Raw genomic sequence first — 26760 nt, 5'->3', positions numbered from 1 at the left:
CTCAGCAGTTTCTTGCAGTCACCGGCAGAACAGTCACCGTGCCAAGCTGTGATGCATCCAGATAGGATGGTGTATTGATAAAAATCGGTAAGAGTTGTTGGGTTTGTGCTAAAGAAATTTAGCCTCTTGAGGAAGTAGAGACATTGGTGAGATTTCTTGGCTGTGGTGTCAATGTCGCTGGATCAGGACAATCTATTGGTGTTCACTGCTAGGAACAGTTGATGTTGTGTGTGCACTACCCCCCCCCCCCCGAACTCAGTGACCAGGCTGCCATTGAGCGAATGATGGTGTCATATCAACAATGTTATTAAGCTTCCTTATCCCTTCCTATATCTGACATCATTATTTGAGATACAGTCCACTACAGTGCTATCATCTGCAAATTCATGGCTCGAGTTGGAGCAGAGCCTGGGCACGAAGTCATGACTGTGCATGGAGCTGAGTAGGGGGGCAAAGGGCACAGCGTTATGGAGCACCAGTGATCAGTTTAATTGTGGAGGGGTTGCTGCCTTTTTTCCCCGATTTTACTGATTTTGGGCTATTGGTCAGGAAGGCAAGGGTTGAGTTCAGATTCTTTCACTTATCACAAGTAAGTTGAAGCACACAGTGAAAGTAACAACCAACATAACCGAAGAATGTGCTGGGGGCAGCCCGCAAGCGTCAGCACCAACAGAGCATGCCCACAGTGCTGGGCAGAACAATACTGAGCCCAACAACAGCAAAACACACCCCGCTCCTACCTCCCACTCACCCACCCACACATACAGATAATCCTTCAATCCCGAAGTTCAAAGTAAATTTATTATCAAAGTACATATGTCACCATATACAAACTCCATTTCTAGAAAAGTTGGGATATTTTCCAAAATACAATAAAAACAAAAATCTGTGATATGTTAATTCACGTGAACCTTTATTTAACTGACAAAAGTACAAAGAAAAGATTTTCAGTAGTTTTACTGACCAACTTAATTGTATTTTGTAAACATACACATACACAAATTTAGAATTTGATGGCTGCAACACACTCAACAAAAGTTGGGACAGAGGCATGTTTACCATTGTGTTACATCACCTTTCCTTTTAATAACACTTTTTAATCGTTTTGGAACTGAGGATACTAATTGTAGTAGATTTGCAATTGGAAATTTTGTCCATTTTTGCTTGATATAAAACTTCAGCTGCTCAACAGTCCGTGGTCTCCATTGTCTGATTCTCCTCTTCATGATGCGCCATACATTTTCAATGGGAGATAGATCTGGACTGGCAGCAGGCCAGTCAAGCACACGCACTCTGTGTCTACAAAGCCACGCTGTTGTATCCCGTGCAGAATGTGGTCTGGCATTGTCCTGCTGAAATAAGCATGGACGTCCCGGGAAGAGACGTTGCCTCGATGGCAACATATGTCTCTCTAAAATCCTAATATACGCCTCGGAGTCAATGGTACCTTCACATACATGCAACTCACCCATGCCGTGGGCACTGATGCACCCCCATACCATCACAGATGCTGGCCTTTGCACCTTTCACTGATAACAATCTGGTTGGTCATTTTCATCTTTGGCATGGAGAACTCGATGCCCGTTTTTTCCGAAAACTAACTGAAATGTGGACTCACTTGACCACAGCACACGGTTCCACAGTCTTTCAGTCCATCTGAGATGAGCTCGGGCCCAGAGAACTCACCGGCGTTTCTGCATGGAGTTGATGTATGGCTTCCTCCTTGCGTAATACAGTTTCAAGTTGCATTTCTGGATGCAGTGACGGACTGTGTTGAATGACAATGGTTTTCCGAAGTACTCCCGAGCCCAGGTGGCTATAATTGTCACAGTAGCATGACAGTTTCTTAGGCAGTGCCGCCTGAGGGCTCGAAGATCACGCGCATTCAACAGTGGTTTCTGACCTTGCCCTTTACGCACTGAGATGTCTCTGAATTCTCTGAATCTTTTCACAATATTATGTACTGTAGATGTTGAAAGACCTAAATTCTCTGCAATCTTGCGTTGAGAAATGTTCCTTTTGAACTGACTAACAATTCTCTCACGAATTTTGGCACAAAGGGGTGAGCCACGACCCATCCTTGCTTGCAAAGACTGAACCTTTGATGGACGCTACTTTTATACCCAGTCACGATACCTCACCTGCTACCAATTAGCCTGCTTAATGTGGAGTCTTCCAAACCGGTGTTACTTGAATATTCTGTGCACTTTTCAATCTTATTTCAACTCTATCCCAACTTTTGTTGAGTGTGTTGCAGCCATCAAATTCTAAATTTGTGTATATATACAAAATACAATTAAGTTGGTCAGTAAAACTATTGAAAATCTTTTCTTTGTACTTTTGTCAGTTAAATAAAGGTTCACGTGAATTAACATATCACAGATTTTTGTTTTTATTGCATTTTGGAAAATATCCCAACTTTTCTGGAAATGGGGTTTGTACAACCCTGAGATTCATTTTCTTGTGAGCTTTCATCGTATATAGAAAGAAGCCCAATGGAATCGATGAAAAATTGCACACAACAGAGGCAGACAGTCTGCAAGAGACAACAAACTGTTCAGGTGCAAAAAAAATCAAACACTGGTTGTTGAGTCCTTAAAAGTGAGTCCGTAGGTTGTGGAATCAGTTCAGTGCTGGGGTGAGGGAAGTTATCCTCTCTGGTTCAAGAAACTGGTGGTTGGGTGGTAATATCCATTCAAGAGTGTTCGTGCTTCCATACCAGGCCGTGATGCAACCAGTCAATATACTCTCCACTGCACATTTATAAAAGTTTGTCAGTTTTAGTTATTTGTTGAATCAGCACAAACTTTGAAGAAAATAGAGGTGCTGCCGTGCCCTTTTTGTAATGAGAGTTGTGTGCTTGACCCAGGACAGATCCTTTGAGATGATAACACCAAGGAATTTAAAATTGCTGACTCTCTCTGCCTCTGATCCCCTGGTGAGGTCTGGCTCGTGGACCTTGGGTTTCCTACTCCTGTAGTCAGTAATCAGCTCATTAGTCTTGCTGGCGTTGAGTGAGAGGTTATTATTATGGTACTGCTCAGCCAGATTTTCAGTCTTCCTCCAACATGCTGATTCATCACCTCCTTTGATTTGGCCTGTGACAGTGGTGTTGTCAGCAAATTTAAATATGGCATTGGAGCTGTACTTAGCTCCACAGTCATAGAGAAGTATAAGGGCTACAGGCCTTCAATGCTGTCATGAACTCTTAGATTTCCCCAGTGGACTCTCAGACTCGTAGATCAAAGGCCTGGGACTTGGAGTTTCTGATTCCCGAACTTCCAATTGACCTTTGGGCTTTGATCTTCAGTATTGATCTCATGACTTACCAATGACTGGGCCTCAAACTCCCCTCTTGCAGAGAGTATCATTGGAGTTGTAGAGGGAGGCGTTGACTCCCAGGGTTATTTATTTATATACACACATACTTTTCTCTCTCTCTCGCTCTCCTTTCTCTCCCTCTGTCCCTCTCACTATACGCCTTGCCCATCCTCTGGGTTTTTCCCCCCTCCCTCTTTTCCTTCTCCCTGGGCCTCCTGTCCCATGATCCTCTCATATCCCTTTTGCCAATCACCTGTCCAGCTCTTGGCTCCATCCCTCCCCCTCCTGTCTTCTCCTATCATTTCAGATCTCCCCCTCCCCCTCCCACTTTCAAATCTCTTACTAGCTCTTCTTTCAATCAGTCCTGATGAAGGGTCTTGGCCCGAAACGTCGACTGTACCTCTTCCTAGAGATGCTGCCTGGCCTGCTGCGTCCACCAGCAACTTTGATGTGTGTTGCTTGAATTTCCAGCATCTGCAGAATTCCTCGTGTTTGCTGCTTTTGGTGATGAGTTTGCTTGGAATAATAGTATTGAGGGCAAAACTGTGATCAGTAAACAGTCTAATGCACATGTCTTTAGACCTTACGACGTAGGAGCAGAATTAGGCCAATCGGCCCATCAAGTCACCATGCTCCTGAGATGAGTGGAGTAGCAGGGAGATGGTACCCGTTGTAAACCTGTTTCGGCGGGTGTGCGAATTGCAGTGGGTTGATGTTTTGGGAAGTTGGAGTTAATGTGTGCCACGACCAGCCTCTCAAAACACCTCATGCTAGTGTTTGAGTGTAGAGCAGAGCAGGAACAAGTCTTTCATCCCAGAAGGTTATGCCAAACTAATTAATCTAATCCCTTCTGTCCATATCCCTCCATTCTCTGCATATTCATGTATCTATATGGGAGCCTCTTAAATGCCTCTGTTGTATCTGCCTCCAGCACCACCACCCCCGGCAGTGAGTTCCAGGCACCCACCACTCCCTAGTGTTTATAACACAAAAACTTGCCTACAAATGTCAAGTTCAAGTTTCTTGTCATCTGACTGTAGGGTACATATATACAACCAAATGAAACAAAGTCCTCTGGACCACTATGCACCCCCAAAACATATATCACACACAGTACATAAACCAAAGTATTACCATTGATATGGAATAAAATATGATTCAAAATGTATTTAGTACACAGCACAGGCAAACAGTAAACCACTCGCTGTCCTAGTGATGAGATCTCAGTAGTGGCAGGGTATTCATTAGTCTCACAGCCTGAGGGAAGAAGCTGTTCCCCAGTCTGACAGTCCTAGTCCTGATGCTCCTGTACTTCCTTCCTGACAGTAGTGGATCAAAGAGATTGTGGGACGGGTGGTAGGGGTCAACAATGCTTTGGGCTCTTCATCTGCAACATTCCTGGTAAATGTCACAAATGTGTGGTGAGTTGGGGGGCAGATGATCCTCGCGGCAGTTTTACAGATTTACCACCCTCTAGCTAAAGAAATTCCTCCTCATTGCCATTCCAAATGGACTTACCTCTATCCTGAGGCTGTGCCCTCTGGTTCTAGACTCCCACACTATAGGAAACATCTTCTCCATGTCCACTCTGTCTGGGCCTTTCAATTGTTGATAGGGTTCAATGAGATTCCCCCCTCACCTTCATTCTTCTAAACTCCAGCGAATATAGACATATGTTCAGGATCTGTTCCATGGAAGATAGACACTCTGTCTGGCTGAAGCTGACGTGAGGAAGACCCAGGTTAGAGTCAATCAACACAAAGCTGTGAGGCCCGATAATCGACCAGCTTGGGTACTGAAGGACTGCACAGCACAGCTGATGGAGGTGTGGACAGATATATTCAACGTCTCTCTATCATTGTCCCCTTGGGTTTTCAAGGAGGAAACCATCATTCCAGTGCCAAAGGAGGCATTGATAACTTGCCTGAATGACTATTGTCCAGTGGCATTAACATGAACTGTTTTAAGCAGCTGGTCATGGAGCACATTAAAGCCTTTCTCCCGGTTACACTGGACCCTTTCCAGTTCGCTTATCACTCAAATTGATACATGCCTTCTGCAGTCGCCTCTGCTTTTCACTCTGTCCTGTCTCACCTGGAAAATGGGGTCTCATATGGCAGATTGCTGTTTATAGATTTCAGTTCGGTATTCAACACCATCATATCCCAGAAACTGATGGGGAAACTGTCCTCGCTGGTCTCAACACCTCCCTCTGCAATTGGATTCTGAACTTCTTAACAGTAAGGCCACAGTCAGTCCGTGTGGGCAGCAACATCTCTGGCCCCATTACGCTGAGCACCGGCGCTCCCCAAGGCTGTGTGTTCAGCCCACTGCTGTTCACACTGGCGAAGCGTGACTGTATCGCAGGATCCAGCTCAAACTGTGTCATCGAGCTTGCGGATGACGCAACAGTGGTTGGCCTTATCAAGAATGATGACGAGACGGAAAATGGAGGGAAAGTGGGGTGGCTGGTGGATTGGTGTGAGAAAACAACCTAAACCTGAACATGGAGAAGACAAAGGAAATCATTGTGGACTCGGGAAGGGTCAGACAAACCATCCCCCTCTGCAAGTACATTGCTCCTTGTAGAGAGAGCGAAATGCACCAAGTTCCTGGGAGTTCACATCATGGCTGACCTCATTTGGTCCCATAATATCACCTCCCTGAACAAGAAGGCACAGCAGTGCTTCCACTTCCTAAGAAGATTGAGACAAGCTAGGCTCTCGCCATCCCCCACCTTAACTACGTTTTGCAAGAGCACCATTGAGAGTGTTCTGACAAGTTGTATCTCCATCTGGTATGGGAGCAGTCGAGCATCGGACCAGGAGTCCCTACAAAGGACTGTGAGAACAGCTGAGAGGATCACGGGTCTCCCCAACATCCATCAGGGACATTTATCAGGAGCGCTGCGTACACAGGACATTATTATAATTAAGGATCCCTCCCATCCATCCAGCATCCTCTTTGACTTTCTACCATCAGGCTGGAGACTCCGATGCATAAAAACAAGACCAGTCAAGATGGGAAACAGTTTCTTCTCCAAGGGCATGAGGCTTCTGAACTCTTATATGAGGCTGCATCATATTTGAAGTGTCACTGGTTAATCTGTTTCATACCTTATGGTATTTAATATTTATGCACTTTAGTTTGTATTTATGTGTGATTCATCTGTAGATTTTACCCTTGACTAAACACATTGATGAAGGTAGAGCAGTAGATGTAGTGTATATGGATTTCAGCAAGGCATTTTACAAGGTATCCCATACAAGGCTTATTGAGAAATTAAGGAGGCATGGGATCCAAGGGGACCTTGTTTGTGGATCCAGAACTGGCTTGCCCACAGAAGGCAAAGATTGGTTGTAGACGGGTCATATTCTGCATGGAGGTTGGTGACCAGCGGTGTGCCTCAGGGATCTATTCTGGGACCCCTAATCTTTGTGATATTTATAAGTGATGTGGATGAGGAAGTGGTGGGGATGGGTTAGTAAATTTCCTGATGACACAAAGGTTGGGGGTGTTGTGGATAGTGTGGAGGGCTGTCAGAGGTTACAGCAGGACATTGATAGGATGCAAAACTGGGCTGAGAAGTGGCAGATGGAGTTCAACCCAGATAAGTTTGAGGTGGCTCATTTTGGTAGGTCAGATATGATGGCAGAATATAGTATTAATGATAAGACTCTTGGCAGTGTGGAGGATCAGAGGGACCTTGGGGTCCGAGTACATAGGACGCTCAAAGCAGCTGTGCAGGTTGACTCTGTGGTTAAGAAAGTATACAGTGTATTGGCCTTTATTAATCGTGGGATTGAGTTTAGGAACCGAGAGGTAATGTTGCAGCTATATAGGACCCTGGTCACACCCCACTTGTAGTACTGTGCTCAGTTCTGGTCGCCTCACTAGAGGAAGGATGTGAAAACCATCGAAAGGGTGCAGAGGAGATTTACAAGGATATTGCCCTGGATTGGGGGGCATGCCTTATGAGAATAGGTTGAGTGAACTCGGTCTTTTCTCCTTGGAGTGACGGAGGATGAGAGGTGACCTGATCGAGGTGTATAAGATGATGAGAGGCATTGATCGTGTGGATAATCAGAGGCTTTTTCCCAGGGCTGAAATGGCTATCACGAGAGGACACAGTTTTAAGGTGCTTGGAAGTAGGTACAGAGGAGATGTCAGGGGTAAGTTTTTTTTATGCAGAGAGTGGTGAGTGTGTGGAATGGGCTGCCGGAGACTGTGGTGGAGGCAGATACAATAGGGTCTTTTAAGAGACTCCTGGAGCTCAGAAAAATAGAGGGCTATGGGTAACCGTGGGTAATTTCTAAAGTAAGGACATGTTCGACACAGCTTTGTGGGCTGACGGGCCTGTATTGTGCTGTAGGTTTTTCTCTGTTTCTAGAGACAACCTCTCACTGAGTGGAGATGATTTCCTTTGCAAGCGTTGCCACATCCTGATGTGTCTGACAACCGGTCTGTGATGTTGCTGCATCACTGGAGCAGGGCAGCTGTGTATGGATGCAGCTCTGTCCCTGCACGTCCACGGTAGTGTAGCAGTCACTGCAAGGCTCTTACAGCTCGGGGTGCTGGAGATTGGAGTTCAATTCCAGCATCCTCTGTTCGCAAGTTTAGACCTGTCTTCCCAAGTGCGCGTGGGTTCCCTCCAGCTGATCCGGTCCCCTCCCACATTCCAGAGGTGTCCTGGTTAGCAGGTCATTTGGTCATTGTAAATTGTCTTGTGATTACCAGCATGAGTGGAGCATTGGCTGGTTGGCAGGAAACAGAGAGTGGGAATAAGGGGATCCTATTCTGGCTGGCTGCCGGTTACTGGTGGAGTTCCACAGGGTTCGGTGTTGGGACTGCTGCTTTTTACGATGTATGTCAATTATTTAGACTATGGTATTAATAGATTTGTGGCTAAATTTGCCGATGATACAAAGATAGGTGAAGGAGCGGGTAGTGTTAAGGAAACAGGGAGCCTGCAAAGAGATTTAGGTAGTTCAGGGGAATGGGCAAAGAAGTGGCAAATGAAATACAATGTTGGAAAGTGTATGGTCATGCACTTTGGTGGAAGAAATAAATGGGCAGAATATTATTTAGATGGGGAGAGAATTCCAAATGCAGAGATGCAAAGGGACTTGGGAGTCCTTGTACAAGATACCCTAAAGGTTAACTTCCAGGTTGAGTCGGTTGTGAAGAAGGCGAATGCAATGTTAGCCATTCATTTCTTGAGCTATAGTATATAAAAGCAGGGATGTGATGTTGAGGCTCTATAAGGCCCTCGTGAGACCACACCTGGAGTATCTGGGATCCTTATTTTAGAAAGGATATACTGACATTGGAAAGGGTTCAGAGAAGATTCACGAGAATGATTCCAGGAATGAAAGGGTTACCGTATGAGGAACATCTGGCAGCTCTTGGATTGTATTCCCTGGAGTTCAGGAGAATGGGGGGGGGGGGGAATCTCATAGAAACATTCCAAATGTTAAAAGGCCTGAACAGATTAGATATGGTAAAGTTATTTCCCATGGTAGGGGAGTTTAGGACAAGAGGGCACGAGTTCAGGATTGAAGGACGTTCATTCAGAACAGAGATGCGGAGAAATTACTTTAGTCAGAGGGTGGTAAATCTGTGGAATCAGTGTAAGTTGGGTTGTGGTCTCTTGTGTCATGCTTCACTACCCAGGATCTCATGGCCACAGTTAGACCAGGGGTTTCCATATGCACTGTGGAAGGCATTGCAGCATGATAGAGCAACTGTTCTTTCCAAGTCTCCAGAACTTCATTTCCTTTGTGGTTTTTGATGTCTCCAAAGTCTCCATAGTTTGGTATCAAGTTTGAAAAGAGGGTTAGAGATTAGTACTGTCCACCACTGTTCTGTTCAGTTTTAAGTATCCAGCAAGAACTGGTGATCTTTAGTTGGACAATACAGTGAAGGTTCAGTGTTCATCAGGGTACATCACTTCTTGTTACCACTGTCAGGAAGTTTGAATAGCCACACTTGATGATTTAGGAACAGCTTCTTCCTCTCTATCAGCAGATTTCTGAATGGTTCATAAACACTATCCATTATTCTCCACCACCATCAGATTTCTGAATGGTTCATAAACACTATCCATTATTCTCCACCACCATCAGATTTCTGAATGGCCCAGGAACACTACCCCGTTATTCTTTACCACTGTCAGATTTCTGAATGGTTCACAATCACTATCCATTATTCTCCATCACCGTCGGATTTCTGAATGGTTCATAAAGACTATCCATTATTTCCATCACCATCAGATTTCTGAATGGTTCATAAAAACTATCCATTATTTCCATCACCATTGGATTTCTGAATGGTTCATAAACATTATCCATTAATCTCCACCACCATCAGATTTCTGAATGGTCCAGGAACACTACTGTCAGGTTTCTGAGCAGTCCAGAAACATTACCTCACTGTTCCTCTTTTGAAAAATTTATTTATTGTCACATTTTTGTTTTTTTATATATTTAGAGAGACAGCATGGTTATAGGCCCTTCCAGCCCAATGAACCTCCAGTGTTCAAAAGTTTGAAACACGGAGTAGCTTTATTACTAAAGTACATGTATGTCTCCGTATATAACCGAGACATTCATTTTCTTATGGGCATTCAGTAAATGCAACTCAATAGAATAAATGAAATACGGTACCCAACGGGGTGGACAAAAAACGAATGTGGAAGAAACATCAAAAAGTGCAAATACAAAAAGAAAGAGAGAAATATTAATAACAAATAAGCAATAAAGATTGAGAACATGCGATGAAAGTGTTTCCACACACTGTGGGAACAGTTCAGTGATGTGGGGAGTGAAGTTATCCATGCTGGTTCAGGAGGGGTAATAATTGTCCCTGAACCTGGCGGTGTGAGTCCTGAAGCTCCTCAGCAGTGAGAAGAGAGCACGGCCCAAATGGCAGGGGTCCTTGATGATAGTTGCTTCATCCATGGGGAGTGTTGTACATTATACATGCTGCCCTGCTGCACCCAGTGAGGGAGTGACTAACTGAGGGCCTCTCCACGTGCTGGTTAGCCGTGAAGTGCAGACATTAGCGCTGACTCACTCGTGGCTGCAAGTCAAGTGTGGGTGTTCTGAGAAATAAATTGAATCAGTTGGTGCATTGCACTCTTGACTAATCACTGTGGGGTTTGGAGTGTGTTACTTGTGACAATTTGTTAAAAGGTTCTATCAATTAGAGTTTTCTGCTTTTATTCTTCCTAAATTAGGCAATCTTTTAACGAGAAAAACTACTTGGCAATTATCTGTTATTACTGACTCTTGAGTCATTCAATACAGCGTCAGCAAAGCTTTTGTCTTCAGTCGTTTAAGTCCATCACATCCTCCCCAAGCCTGGATTCATCTTTCCCATAACTTGGGATCCACTGTTTGTGTTGCACCTGTTGGTTTTAGACAAACATGATGTTAGTTTTAATTTCAAGAGGTCTAGAATATAGAACATCGACGAGCACAGTACAGGCTATTCAGCCCACTATGTTGTGCCAACTTTTCAAACCTACTCCAAGATCAATCTAACCCTTCCCTCCCACACAACCCTTCATTTTTCTATCATTCATGTGCCTTTCTAAGAGTCTCTTAAATGTCCCTAACGTATCTGCCCCCACCACCACCCCCAGCACGGCATTCCACACACCCAACACTCTCTGTGTAAATAAAAATTACCTCTGACATCCTTGTCACCAAATACTTTCCTCCAATCTCCTTAAAATTATCCCCCCGCCCTCCCCATGTTAGCTATTTCTGCCCTGGGAAAAGTCCCTGCCTATCCATTCTCTCAGTGGCTCTGCCGGGTGCAATCCTGGTCATATTACGATCAAGGAACGTGTTTGCAGACCGGATATTGAACTTTTTGCTGTTGGACTCCGGCCATATTCCACTGAGATACAACACTGGGTGTCATGGGAGGTTGTTCCTGCCTGTGGCCATCGAACTTTGCAGCTCCTCCCGTGGAGGGTCAGACACCCTGAGCCAATAGGCTGGTCCTGGACTTATTTCCATCTGGCTAGTTTGCATTTTGTTGTTTGATTGTTTGTGGCTTTTATATTGCTATATTTATGCTCTATTCTTGGTTGGTGCGGCTGTAATGAAACCCAATTTCCCTCGGGATCAATAAAGTATATCTATTTATCTATCGATCTATTTATCTATCATCTTGTATACCTGTATCATGACATCTCTCATCTTCCTTTGCTACAGAGAGAAAAGCTCTAGCTCGCTCAAACTTTCCCCATAAGACCTGCTCTCTAATCCAGGCAGCATCCTGGTAAATCTCCTCTGTACACTCTCGAAATATAAAAGCTTCATTAAGGTTTCATATCTAAGAAAGGATATGCTAGCATTGGGGAGAGTCCAAAGGAGCTTCACAAAAATGATCCTAGGAATGGAAAGGTTATCATGTGAGGAGTGTTAGATGCCTCTGGGCCTGTAATCACTGGAGATCAGAAGAGTAAGGGGAGATCTCTTTCAAACCTATCGAATATTGTAAGGCATAAATAAAATAAATGCAGAGAGGATGTTTCCTATAGTAGGTGCTTCTAGAACCAGAGGGCACAGCCTCAAGTTAGAGGAACATCCATTTAGAATGGAGATGACGAGGATCTTTTGCTGCCAAAGGGGAGTAAATCTATGGAATTCATTGGCACAGATGGCTTTGAAGGACAAGAGATTTCGTATATTAAAAGTGGAGGTTGATAAATTCTTGATTAGTCAGGGCAGCAAAGGTTATAGGCAGAAGGCAGAAGAATGGGGTGGAGCGGGAAAATAAATAAGCCGTGATCGAATGGCCGGGCAGGTTCGATGGGCTGAATGGCCCAATTCGACTCTGATGGTCCAATGTCTCTGCCTCTACCACCACTCCCGACAGGGCATTCCACACACACACCACTCCCGACAGGACATTCCACACACACACCACTCCCGACAGGACATTCCACACACACACCACTCCCGACAGGACATTCCACACACACACCACTCCCGACAGGACATTCCACACACACACCACTCCCGACAGGACATTCCACACACACACCACTCCCGACAGGACATTCCACACACACACCACTCCCGACAGGACATTCCACACACACACCACTCCCGACAGGACATTCCACACACACACCACTCCCGACAGGACATTCCACACACACACCACTCCCGACAGGACATTCCACACACACACCACTCCCGACAGGACATTCCACACACACACCACTCCCGACAGGACATTCCACACACACACCACTCCCGACAGGACATTCCACACACACACCACTCCCGACAGGACATTCCACACACACACCACTCCCGACAGGACATTCCACACACACACCACTCCCGACAGGACATTCCACACACACACCACTCCCGACAGGACATTCCACACACACACCACTCCCGACAGGACATTCCACACACACACCACTCCCGACAGGGCATTCCACACACACACCACTCCCGACAGGACATTCCACACACACACCACTCCCGACAGGGCATTCCACACACACACCACTCCCGACAGGGCATTCCACACACACACACACCATTCCCGACAGGACATTCCACACACACACCACTCCCGACAGGGTATTCCACACACACACACACCACTCCCGACAGGGCATTCTACACACACACCACTCCCGACAGGGTATTCCACACACACACACACCACTCCCGACAGGGCATTCCACACACACACCACTCCCGACAGGGTATTCCACACACACACCACTCCCGACAGGGCATTCCACACACACACCACTCCCGACAGGACATTCCACACACACACCACTCCCGACAGGGTATTCCACACACACACACACCATTCCCGACAGGGCATTCCACACACACACCACTCCCGACAGGGTATTCCACACACACACACACCATTCCCGACAGGACATTCCACACACACACACCACTCCCGACAGGGCATTCCACACACACACCACTCCCGACAGGGCATTCCACACACACACCACTCCCGACAGGGTATTCCACACACACACACACCACTCCCGACAGGGCATTCCACACACACACCACTCCCGACAGGACATTCCACACACACACCACTCCCGACAGGGCATTCCACACACACACCACTCCCGACAGGGCATTCCACACACACACACACCATTCCCGACAGGACATTCCACACACACACCACTCCCGACAGGGTATTCCACACACACACACACCACTCCCGACAGGGCATTCTACACACACACCACTCCCGACAGGGTATTCCACACACACACACACCATTCCCGACAGGGCATTCCACACACACACCACTCCCGACAGGGTATTCCACACACACACCACTCCCGACAGGGCATTCCACACACACACCACTCCCGACAGGACATTCCACACACACACCACTCCCGACAGGGTATTCCACACACACACACACCATTCCCGACAGGGCATTCCACACACACACCACTCCCGACAGGGTATTCCACACACACACACACCATTCCCGACAGGACATTCCACACACACACACCACTCCCGACAGGGCATTCCACACACACACCACTCCCGACAGGGCATTCCACACACACACCACTCCCGACAGGGTATTCCACACACACACACACCACTCCCGACAGGGCATTCCACACACACACCACTCCCGACAGGGCATTCCACACACACACCACTCCCGACAGGGTATTCCACACACACACACACCACTCCCGACAGGGCATTCCACACACACACCACTCCCGACAGGACATTCCACACACACACACCACTCCCGACAGGGTATTCCACACACACACACACCACTCCCGACAGGGCATTCTACACACACACACCACTCCCGACAGGGCATTCTACACACACACACCATTCCCGACAGGACATTCCACACACACACACCACTCCCGACAGGGCATTCCACACACACACCACTCCCGACAGGGCATTCCACACACACACCACTCCCGACAGGGTATTCCACACACACACACACCACTCCCGACAGGGCATTCTACACACACACACCACTCCCGACAGGGCATTCTACACACACACACCATTCCCGACAGGACATTCCACACACACACACCACTCCCGACAGGACATTCCACACACACACACCACTCCCGACAGGGTATTCCACACACACACACACCACTCCCGACAGGGCATTCTACACACACACACCACTCCCGACAGGGCATTCTACACACACACACCACTCCCGACAGGGCATTCCACACACACACACCACTCCTGACAGGACATTCCACACACACACACCACTCCCGACAGGGTATTCCACACACACACACACCACTCCCGACAGGACATTCCACACACACACACCACTCCCGACAGGGCATTCTACACACACACACCATTCCCGACAGGACATTCCACACACACACACCACTCCCGACAGGGCATTCCACACACACACCACTCCCGACAGGACATTCCACACACACACACCACTCCCGACAGGGTATTCCACACACACACACACCACTCCCGACAGGGCATTCTACACACACACACCACTCCCGACAGGGCATTCTACACACACACACCACTCCCGACAGGGCATTCCACACACACACACCACTCCTGACAGGACATTCCACACACACACACCACTCCCGACAGGGTATTCCACACACACACACACCACTCCTGACAGGACATTCCACACACACACACCACTCCCGACAGGGCATTCTACACACACACACCACTCCCGACAGGGCATTCCACACACACACACCACTCCTGACAGGACATTCCACACACACACCACTCCCGACAGGACATTCCACACACACACACCACTCCCGACAGGGTATTCCACACACACACCACTCCCGACAGGACATTCCACACACACACACCACTCCCGACAGGGTATTCCACACACACACACACCACTCCCGACAGGGCATTCTACACACACACACCACTCCCGACAGGGCATTCCACACACACACCACTCCCGACAGGGTATTCCACACACACACACATCACTCCCGACAGGGCATTCCACACACACACCACTCCCGACAGGACATTCCACACACACACACCACTCCCGACAGGGTATTCCACACACACACACACCACTCCCGACAGGGCATTCTACACACACACACCATTCCCGACAGGGTATTCCACACACACACACACCACTCCCGACAGGGTATTCCACACACACACACACACACACACACACACACACACCATTCCCGACAGGGTATTCCACACACACACACTACTCCTGACAGGGTATTCCACACACACACACACACCACTCCCAAAAGGACATTCCACACACACACACCACTCCCGACAGGACATTCCACACACACACACCATTCCCGACAGGACATTCCACACACACACACCACTCCCGACAGGACATTCCACACACACACACCATTCCCGACAGGACATTCCACACACACACACCACTCCCGACAGGACATTCCACACACACACACCATTCCCGACAGGACATTCCACACACACACACCACTCCCGACAGGACATTCCACACACACACACCACTCCCGACAGGGTATTCCACACACACACACACCACTCCCGACAGGGCATTCTACACACACACACCATTCCCGACAGGGTATTCCACACACACACACACCACTCCCGACAGGGTATTCCACACACACACACACACACACACACACACACACACCATTCCCGACAGGACATTCCACACACACACATCACTCCCGACAGGGTATTCCACACACACACACATCACTCCCGACAGGGTATTCCACACACACACCACTCCTGACAGGGCATTCCACACACACACACCGCTCCCGACAGGGTATTCCACACACACACCACTCCCGACAGGGCATTCCACACACACACACCACTCCCGACAGGGTATTCCACACACACACACCACTCCCGACAGGGTATTCCACACACACACCACTCCCGACAGGGTATTCCACACACACACACCACTCCCGACAGGGTATTCCACACACACACCACTCTCGACAGGGTATTCCACACACACACACACACACACCACTCCCGACAGGGTATTCCACACACACACACCACTCCCGACAGGGCATTCCACACACACACCACTCCCGACAGGGTATTCCACACACACACACCACTCCCGACAGGGCATTCCACACACACACCACTCCCGACAGGGTATTCCACACACACACACCACTCCCGACAGGGCATTCCACACACACACCACTCCCGACAGGACATTCCACACACACACACCACTCCCGACAGGGTATTCCACACACACACACACCACTCCCGACAGGGCATTCTACACACACACACCATTCCCGACAGGGTATTCCACACACACACACACCACTCCCGACAGGGTATTCCACACACACACACACACACACACACACACACCATTCCCGACAGGGTATTCCACACACACACACTACTCCTGACAGGGTATTCCACACACACACACACACCACTCCCAAAAGGACATTCCACACACACACACCACTCCCGACAGGACATTCCACACACACACACCATTCCCGACAGGACATTCCACACACACACACCACTCCCGACAGGGTATTCCACACACACACACCACTCCCGACAGGGTATTCCCCACACACACACACCACTCCCGACAGGACATTCCACACACACACATCACTCCCGACAGGGTATTCCACACACACACATCACTCCCGACAGGGTATTCCACACACACACCACTCCCGACAGGGTATTCCACACACACACACCACTCCCGACAGGGCATTCCACACACACACCACTCCCGACAGGGTATTCCACACACACACACACACACACACACACACACACACACACACCACTCCCGACAGGGTATTCCACACACACACACACACACCACTCCCGACAGGGTATTCCACACACACACACACACACACACACACACACACCACTCCCGACAGGGCATTCCACACACACACACACACCACTCCCGACAGGATATTCAACACACACACACCACTCCCGACAGGGTATTCCACACACACACACCACTCCCGACAGGGTATTACACACACACACCACTCCTGACAGGGTATTACACACACACACCACTCTGTATATGTAAAAAAACAACCTGTCTTTCATCTTAAAAGCAAGGTCAGTGAGGGTGGGGAGAGCTAGTCTTGAATAACTAAGGAGAGAAAGGAAGGCATCAAAATAAAAGCCTGTGCGTACAAAGTCGCCAAGAGTAGTGGGGAACTAGAAGATTGGGAGTACTTTAAAGAGCATCAAAAAACCACTAAGCAAGCAATAAAGAAAGGGAAGCTAGATTATAAAAATAAACTAGCACAAAATATAAAAAAGGATCGTAAAAGTTTTTGTAATTATATAAAGTGGAAAAGGGTGGCTAAAGTGAATGTTGGTCCCTTGGAGGACCAGCAGTGGGTATTAATATTGGGTAATGAGGAAATGGCCTTGGCTTTGAATGATTATTTTATGTCAGCCTTCATGGTGGAGGACACGTCTAACATCCCATGTGATGGGAGGTAAGGACCTCAATACCATATCTATCACTAAAGAGGTAGTGCTGAGAAAACTTGTGGGTCTGAAGATAGATTAGTCCCCTGTCCCTGATGAATGCATCCCAGGGTACAGAAAGAAATGGCAGAAGTTATAGAAGAGGGTTTGGTGATGATTTACCAAAATTCTCTGGACTCTGGGCAGGTCCCAGCAGATTGGAAGTTGGTGAATGTCACACCACTGTTCAAAAAGGGATGTAGGCAAAAGGCAGGTAACTATAGGGCCAGTTAGTTTAACATCTGTAGCTGGGAAAATGCTTGAAGCTATCATTAAAGAAGAAGTAGCAAGGCATCTGGAAAGAAATGGATCCATCAGGCAGACGCAGCATGGATTTAGTAAAGGCAGGGCCTGTCTGACAAACTTGCTGGAGTTTTTTGTGGATATAATGAGTGTAGTGGATAGATGGATGTTATTCATTTGGATTTCCAGAAGGCGTTCGATGAGATGCTGCGTAAAAGACTTATTGATAAGATAAGGATGCATAGAGTTGGGGGTGATGTATTGGCATGGATAGAGGATTGGTTAACTAATAGAAAGCAGAGAGTTGGGATACATGGGGGTTACTCTGGTTGGCAATCAGTAGTGAGTGGTGTGCCACAGGGGTCAGTGCTGGGCCTGCAACTGTTCACGATATACATTAACGATCTGGAAGAGGGGACCGAGTGTAGTATATCTACATTTGCTGATGATATTAAATTGAGTGGAAAACCAAATTGTGCAGAAGATACGAAGAGTCTGCAGAGAGATATAGATAGGTTAATTGAGTGGGCAAGGGCCAGGCAGATGGAGTACAATGTTGGTAAATATGAGGTCATCCACTTTGGAAGGAAAAATGAAAGAGCAGATTATTAATTAAATGGTAAAAATTGCAGCATGCTACTGTGCAGAGAGACTTGGGAGTGCTTGTGCATGAATCAGAAAAGGTTGGTTTGCAGGTACAACAGGTTATCAAGAAGGCAAATGGAATGTTGGCCTTCATTGCTGGAGGGATTGAATTCAAGAGCAGGGAGGTCATGCTGCAACTATACAGGGTACTGGTGAGGCCACACCTGGAGTACTGGGTGCAGTTCTGGTCTCCATACTTGAGGAAGGATATACTGGCTTTGGAGGCGATGCAGAGGAGGTTCACCAAGTTGATTCCAGAGATGAGGGGGTTAGACTATGAGGAGAGATTGAGTCACCTGGGACTGTACTCGCTGGATGAGAGGAAATTTTATAGAAACATATGAGATTATGAAAGGGATAGATAAGATAGAGGCAGGAAAGTTGTTTTCACTGGTAGGTGAGACTAGAACTAGGAGACATAGCCACAAAATTCCGGGGAGTAGGTTTAGGATGGAGATGAGGAGGAACTGCTTTTCCCAGAGAGTGGTGAATCTGTGGAATTCTCTGCCCAATGAAGCAGTGGAGGCTACCTCAGTAAATATATTTAAGGCAAGGTTGGATAGATTTTTGCATAGTAGGGGAGTTAAGGGTTATGGGGAAAAGGCAGGAGGTGGAGATGAGTCCATGGCCAGACCAGCCATGATCTTATTGAATGGTGGAGCAGGCTCAATGGGCCGGATGGCCTACTCCTGCTCCTGTTGATTATGTTCTTATCCCTTCCCCTTATACATTCCTCCAATTACCTTAAAATGATGCCCCCTTGTATTAGCCATTTCTGCCCCGGGGACAAAGGCCAAGCCTGTCCATTCGATCTATGCCTCATCATCTTGTACACCTCTATTAAGTGGCTTTTCATCCTCCATCATTCCAAAGAGAAAAACCCTAGTTTATTCAGCCTGTAAGACATGCTCTCCAATCTGAACAGCAAATTGGTAAATCGTCTCTGCATCCTCTGAGTATACAAGGAACAATGTAATTCTAAGGCTTTATAAGGCTTTGGTCAGACTGAATTTGGAGTATTGTGAGCGTTTTTGGGCCTCCTACCTAAGAAAGGATGTGCTGGCGTTGGAGAAGGTCTGGAGGAATGGCTGCTTTTCTGAGGAAGCAGGAAGTGTCTGAGTGGGTGTCTGTGTATGTGTGGAGATTGCTTTAGTTCCCACCATATCTTTCCTCCCTCACCATAGGCCCAGGATGATTCCATCCCTTATTCCCGATAAATATATTTTTTCATGCTGCAGCTCAGCATCTCAACATCCCATCGTACCTCATCAAACTAACTTCTGTGCTTTCTTCCAGGTATGAGTGTACCCATTCATGGGGCAGAAAACTGTGTTCAGGTTTATCATCGAAGAATTGTGCCCAACTACCGGAAATCCCCTCCCTTATCCAGGGCCAGGAACTCGACACCACCTCCTGCCTCCAAGTCTGTGACCATGGATGGCTCCTCTATGGGATCAATTGATTCCGCAGTCAATGGGAAACCCTACTCTCCAGGTTGGTGCCCAAGCGCTCTGTGGAGTCACGTGCATTGTCTGTCCTACACATGATTTGTTTCTGTTACCCCAGGGGGCTCCAGGGTTAGACTGGAGAAGCTGGGGTTCTTCACCTTGGGGCAGGGGAAGTGAGGAGAGGGCACGATTGTAGGGGGGGCGGGGGATGTATCCCAGTCAGGCTTAATACCACTGACATAATTTTGTTTTGCGGTAACAGAACAGCACAATGTATAAAAATGCTATTATTATTAAACTAAGTGTATAAAAATAAATAAGTAGAGCAAATAGGCAGATATTTTATTTATTTATTGGGATACAGGATGGAGTAGGCTTTTCTGAGCCGCACTGTCCAGCAATCCCTTGACTTAATCCTAGCCTAATCACAGGACAATTTACCATGACCAATTAACTCAGTAACCAGTGCACCTTTGGACTGTGGGAGGAAACTGGATCACCCAGAGGAGTCCCACGTGGTCACAGAGAGAACATACAGATGCCTTACGAGCAGCAGTGGGAATTGAACCCGGATCGCAGGTACTGTACAGCGTTGTGTCAAGCTCTCCGGTACTCTGCTGCCCATTGTGTACATGGTCCATTCAAAATCTGAGAGTGGAGGGGAGGAAGCTGTTCCTGAAATGTTGAGTGTGCGTCTTCAGACTCCTGTATCACCTCCCTGATGGTTGTAATGAGAAGGGGGCATGTCCTGGGTGGTGAGTGTCCTTACTGATAGGTGCATCACCTGTTGAAGATGTCTTCGCTGGTTTACAATCTTCTGAAGCATTTTCCAGTCCTGTGCATTGATGTCTCCATACCAGATGGTGATGCAACCAGTCAGCATGTTCTTCGTGATACAACTGTAGAAATATACTAGGACCTTTGGTGACATACCAAATCTCCTCATACTCCTCAGGAAGTAGAGCATTTCTTGTCATTGCATCAATGCCTTGGCCCCAGAATAGATCCTCTGAGATGCTGATGCCCAGGAATGTGAAACTGCTCACCCTTTCCACCACTGATACTTCAGTGAGGACTGATACGTGTTCTTCTGACTTCCCCTTCCTGAAATCCACAATCTGTTCCTTGGTGTTGCTGACATTGAGTGCAAGGTTGCTGTACTGCCTGTCAACCAGGTGATCTATCTCACTCCCGTACGCCTCCTCGTCACAAGTTCACAAGTTGATTTTATCCATGGGTTTAAAAAACACTTCACTAAGATCACCCAGCATGTTAACTGTGCCTCCAAAGAAATGAATGGCACTGAGAGCATACGATGGGTAGGAAAGAACCATTACTCACAAGCAGCTCACTCCTATGGTGGACCTGCAGTACCCAAAATTTTTGGAGTCCAGCATTATCTTCTGATTGGTAAAAAACCACATTTAACAAAACCTTTGGTTGGCCACCGAGAGGCTACTGTGTCCGAAGGTCAGTTTTCCTTCTCCTAGACTGAGCTGCCAACCACAGCTGACGAGCTGCATCTACCCAAAGTGATTGGTTTTGAGGTGCCAGTAACCCAGCTTTGCCTCTTCTCCTGTCAGTAGAAACGGTTCCACTCGGCTTAGTAGCTAAGCCACACGTGAAGGCCAGGAGTCGGACTTGTTTTTCAGAAGCTATTTCAGATGCATGGCATTGGATCATTTAATTGGTAGAGGAAGCTTATCCCCGCTATCCCCCACCCTGACCCTGCTATGACAACCTTAAGGCTTCATTAACACCACAGGCCATTTGGCCCATTCTGCCTTTACAAACCCCTAGGCAGGACGTTCAAAACAGAGACAAGAAAGAGTGTAGATGCTGGGTTCTGGAGCAACAAGCTGAGAGTGTAATACACCGTGTCAATGAACGTCTGTGAAGGAAATGGGATGGAAACATTTTGTGTTGAGATCCTGCATCAAAACTTTCCAAATGTCTACCTGTTCCCTTTCTCCATGAAACATAGCTGGAAGTGCCCTGCAGACCATGTGCGTGGGATGTCCTTCTATTCTGAGGCTGTGCCCTCTGATCCTAGACTCTCCCAATGTAGGAAACATCGTCTCCACATCCACTTTATCTGTTCCCTCTGATCCTAGACTCTCCCACTATAAGAAACATCCTGTCCACATCCACTCTATCTGTGCCCTTTGATCCTAGACTCTCCCACTGTAGGAAACATTCTTTCTACTTCCATTCTATCTAGGCTTTTCAATATTTGGTAAGTTTCAATGAGTTCGCCCCCCCCCCCCCGACTTCATTCTTCCAAACTCCAGCGATTACAGGCCCAGAGCCATCAAATACTCCTCATATGTTAACCCTTTCATTTGCGGGATCATTTTTGTCAACCTCCTCTGGTCTCTTTCCACTATCAGCATGTCATACCTTAGATGTGAGACCCAAAACTGCTCTACGAGTGGTCTGACCAGTGACTTATAAAACCTCAGCATGACATCCTTATTCGTATATTCTAGTGCTCTTGAAATTAATACTAACGTGCATTTGCCTTCCTTACCACCAGCTTAACCTGCAAGCTAACCTTTATGGAATCCTGTGAAAGTATTCCCAAGTCCCTTTTCAACTCTGATTTCTGAATATTCTCCCTATTTAGAAAATAGTTTATGCTTTTTTTCCTTCTACGGACGTGCATGACCACACACTTCCCGACTCTGTATTCTATCTGCCACTGCCTTGTCCTTTCTCCTAATCTGTCCAAGTCCTTCTGCAGGTTCTCTGCTTCCTCAACACTGTCTCCATCTACCTTTGTACTGTCCACAAAATTGGCCACGAAGTCATCAATTCCCTCATCCAGTTAGTGGACTGCATACCAACCCCTGTGGAACACCAGCCCAATGTCAGCACATCCTGTCCTAGCTAAGGGGCTCAGAACTGCTCCAGATGTAGTCTGACTAATTCTTTATAAAGCATCAGCATTACAACCTTTTATACTCTAGTCCTCTTGAAGGACTAGATTACTGTTCTAGATTGCTGTTTGTTGATCTACAGAACGCACACATTCGTTAAACAAAATGATTTTAAATTATGAACTTGGAGTCAATTCTATTTTGTGCCTGTATGTTTACTGCTATTATAATGATTTGTGCTGTATGTGTCTTGTGTTGCGTGTGACTGTTGGTACTACGTTTACACCTTTGCTCCAGAGGAACATTATCTCATTTGGGTATTCATGTATAGTTGAATGGCAATTACTTGAACTTGAACTGTGCTGATTGGATCCAAAGATAATTCATTTCTATCGTGTGCTGGCATTTATTACCGGAGTGTTTCTGTGCTAATTGCTTGGCCATATTCCTCGTCTTTCTCCTTGGGACAGTGCTGTTTATTAGCACCTCTCCCTGATGGCCACTTATGGGAGTAAGCACACTACAGCAGCTGTCCAAGGTCCTGTCCAGTGCAGGGGACAAATCTATGACATTGTCAGCTGTTCATGTGTAGACGTTGTTCAGTGTTTAATCAATTTACCGTTGCATCATCACTTTAGCACCTTTGAAATATAGAATTGTCAATTTCCTGGGTGTCAACATCTCTGGAGATCTATCCTGGGCCTGACTTATTAATTTGATTACAGAAAAGTGGCTATATTTCATTAGGAACTTGAGGAAATTTGGTATGTCACCAAAGACTGTAACAAATTTCTCCTTATAAACTTTACCCCTCTCCCCTTGAATGCATACCCTCTAGAACATGTGATTTCTACCCTGGGAGAAATATTCCATCTGCCTACCCTATCTATCCTCTCACAATCTGTTACACCTCTGTCACATTTCCTCTCTGACTCCTCCACTCCAGAGAAAACAAAACCCAAGTTTGTCCAATTCCTCCTTGTTGCTCATACCATCTAATTCTGGTAGCCTCTTAGGTAAACTCTTCTCTACCCTCTGACACCATGAAACGTAGAGAGTGTCCATGGAGGGCATTTACAGAAAGAAAGTTTACAGAAGTGAGGCAAAGTAGCAGCAAAGTCATGGACCCTACGGAGGAGGTGTTTGATGTTTTGAGGCTAATTAGGGTGGATAAATCCCCATGGCCTGACACGGTGTTCCCTTGGACCCTGTGGAAGACAAATGCAGAAATTGCAGGGGCCCCAGCAGAGGTATTTAAATGATCCTTGGTCAGGTGAGGTACCAGAGGATCGGAGGACAGCCAATATGTCCTGCTGTTTTAGACCGACTCTAAAATTAAACCGGGAAACTATAGGCCAGTGAACCCGACATCAGTAGTGCGAAAGTTATTGGAAAGTATTCTAAGGGACCGGATAGTTTTCTCTGAACATTGGCACATGTAACAATAATAAATTCACCAGTTTATTTAAGACTGGTTTGACAAGGATCGTCTCTGCTCAAAGTCTGGAGTATTCTTCTTATTTTGTTTGCTCTCTGCTGCCTCTGGAACCTCACTCTCTTTCCCCTTTGTTTCAGTGGCAAGGGATGTTAACATTTACCTGGGCGAATCTGAAGGGAGAGACAGCCCTTCGAAAGATGATGACTCCTTGCTCCATCCTGGCAGTTATACCAGTGCCTCCTGCGATGCCAGCAGACTAGAAATGGGCATTGAGGTGAGATCTCTTTACTTCAGACAACACAAGATACTGAAGGAACTCAGCAGGCCAGGCAGCATCTATGGAAAAAAGTACAGTTGACGTTTCGGGCCAAGACCGGACTGTTAGTTCTGTGTGCATTATCTGGATTTCCAGCATCTGCAGATTTTCACTTGTTTGCCTCTTTACTTCAGCTCTGTGTATTGAGGCTGTAAAAAATAATGATTTGAAACCATCAATATGGGTTCGTTGGGAAGCTGTGAATGACCCTTGCTGATGAGTGTTAACACAAGTTTTGAATCTGAGACTTTAATTAATTTATTTATTTTATCATTTGGAGTCATAGTGCCAATTAGGCCCAACAAACTGCACCTCCCAGCAATCAACCTATTAACCCTAGCCTAATCACAGGGCAATTTACAATGACCAAATAACCTAGTAATAGTACATTTTTTTTAAGACTCTTCATCTAGACTGGGAAGAAAGGGGAGAGATCATGTGCATGGAAGGTCATGTTTGACAAATCTTATTGAATTTTTTGATGAGGTTACTAGGAAAGTTGACGAGGGTAAGGCGGTGGATGTTGTCTATTTGGACTTCAGTAAGCCTTTGACAAGGTTCCACACGGCAGGTTAGGAAGGTTCAATCGTTAGGTATTAATATTGAAGTAGTAAAATGGATTCAGCAGTGGCTGGACGGGAGATGCCAGAGAGTGGAGGTGGATAACTGTTTGTCAGATTGGAGACCGGTGACTAGTGGTGTGCCTCAGGGATCTGTACTGGGTCCAATGTTATTTGTCATATACATTAATGATCTGGATGATGGGGTGGTAAATTGGATTAGTAAGTATGCAGATGATACTAAGGTAGGTGGAGTTGTGGATAATGAAGCAGGTTTTCAAAGCTTGCAGAGAGATTTAGGCCAGTTAGAAGAGTGGGCTGAAAGATGGCAGATGGAGTTTAATGCTGATAAATGTGAGGTGCTACATTTTGGTAGGACTAATCAAGATGGGACATACATGGTAAATGGTAGGGCATTGAAGAATGCAGTAGAACAGAGGGATCTAGGAATAATGACACGTAGTTCCCTGAAGGTGGAATCTCATGTAGATATGGTGGTGAAGAAAGCTTCTGGTATGCTGGCCTTTATAAATCAGAGCATTTATAGGAGTTGGGATGTAATGTTAAAATTGTACAAGGCATTGGTGAGGCCAAATTTGGAGTATTGTGTACAGTTTTGGTCACCGAATTATAGGAAAGATGTCAACAAAATAGAGTGAGTACAGAGAAGATTTACTAGGATGTTACCTGGGTTTCATCACCTAAGTTACAGAGAAAGGTTGAACAAGTTGGGTCTTTATTCTTTGGAACGTAGAAGGTTGAGGGGGGACTTGATAGAGGTATTTAAAATTATGAGGGGGATAGATAGAGTTGACATGGATAGGCTTTTTCCATTGAGAGTGGGGGAGATTCAAACAAGAGGACATGAGTTGCGAGTTAAAGGGTAAAAGTTTAGGGGTAACATGAGGGGGAACTTCTTTACTCAGAGAGTGGTAGCTGTGTGGAACGAGCTTCCAGCAGAAGTGGTTGAGGCAGGTTTGATGTTGTCGTTTAAAGTTAAATTGGATATATATATGGACAGGAAAGGAATGGAGGGTTATGGGCTGAGAGCAGGTCGGTGGGACTAGGTGAGAGTAAGAGTTTGGCATGGACTAGGAGGGCCGAGATGGCCTGTTTCTGTGCTGTAATTGTTACATGGTTATATGGAGATGGAATGAAAAGGTGGGGGTGAAGAGATGGAGCAAGATTAGGGTGGTGATGCGTCGATTGAGCTGAAGGGGAAGGCTATTGATCTAGCTATTATCTGCCAGATATTGCTCCACCTCTTTTCCCCACCCTTA

General features: G+C 46.6%; 1 protein-coding gene across 7 annotated transcripts in view; it reads left to right on the top strand.

Moving 5' to 3' along the window:
* Positions 1 to 26760, top strand: part of LOC134351452 (anoctamin-4-like) — a 226299-nt gene that overhangs the window by 92372 nt on the left and 107167 nt on the right. For all 7 annotated transcript variants that reach the window (XM_063057598.1, XM_063057597.1, XM_063057595.1 and 4 more), the window contains 2 exons: positions 20136 to 20333; positions 24742 to 24878. In XM_063057598.1, the coding sequence (XP_062913668.1) occupies positions 20136 to 20333; positions 24742 to 24878 (335 nt within the window). The remainder of the gene's footprint in view (positions 1 to 20135; positions 20334 to 24741; positions 24879 to 26760) is intronic.

This window comes from Mobula hypostoma, chromosome 9 (genome assembly GCF_963921235.1).
Source record: "Mobula hypostoma chromosome 9, sMobHyp1.1, whole genome shotgun sequence".
Classification (NCBI taxonomy): domain Eukaryota; kingdom Metazoa; phylum Chordata; class Chondrichthyes; order Myliobatiformes; family Myliobatidae; genus Mobula; species Mobula hypostoma.
This window is presented reverse-complemented; position numbering and strand designations above follow the sequence as displayed.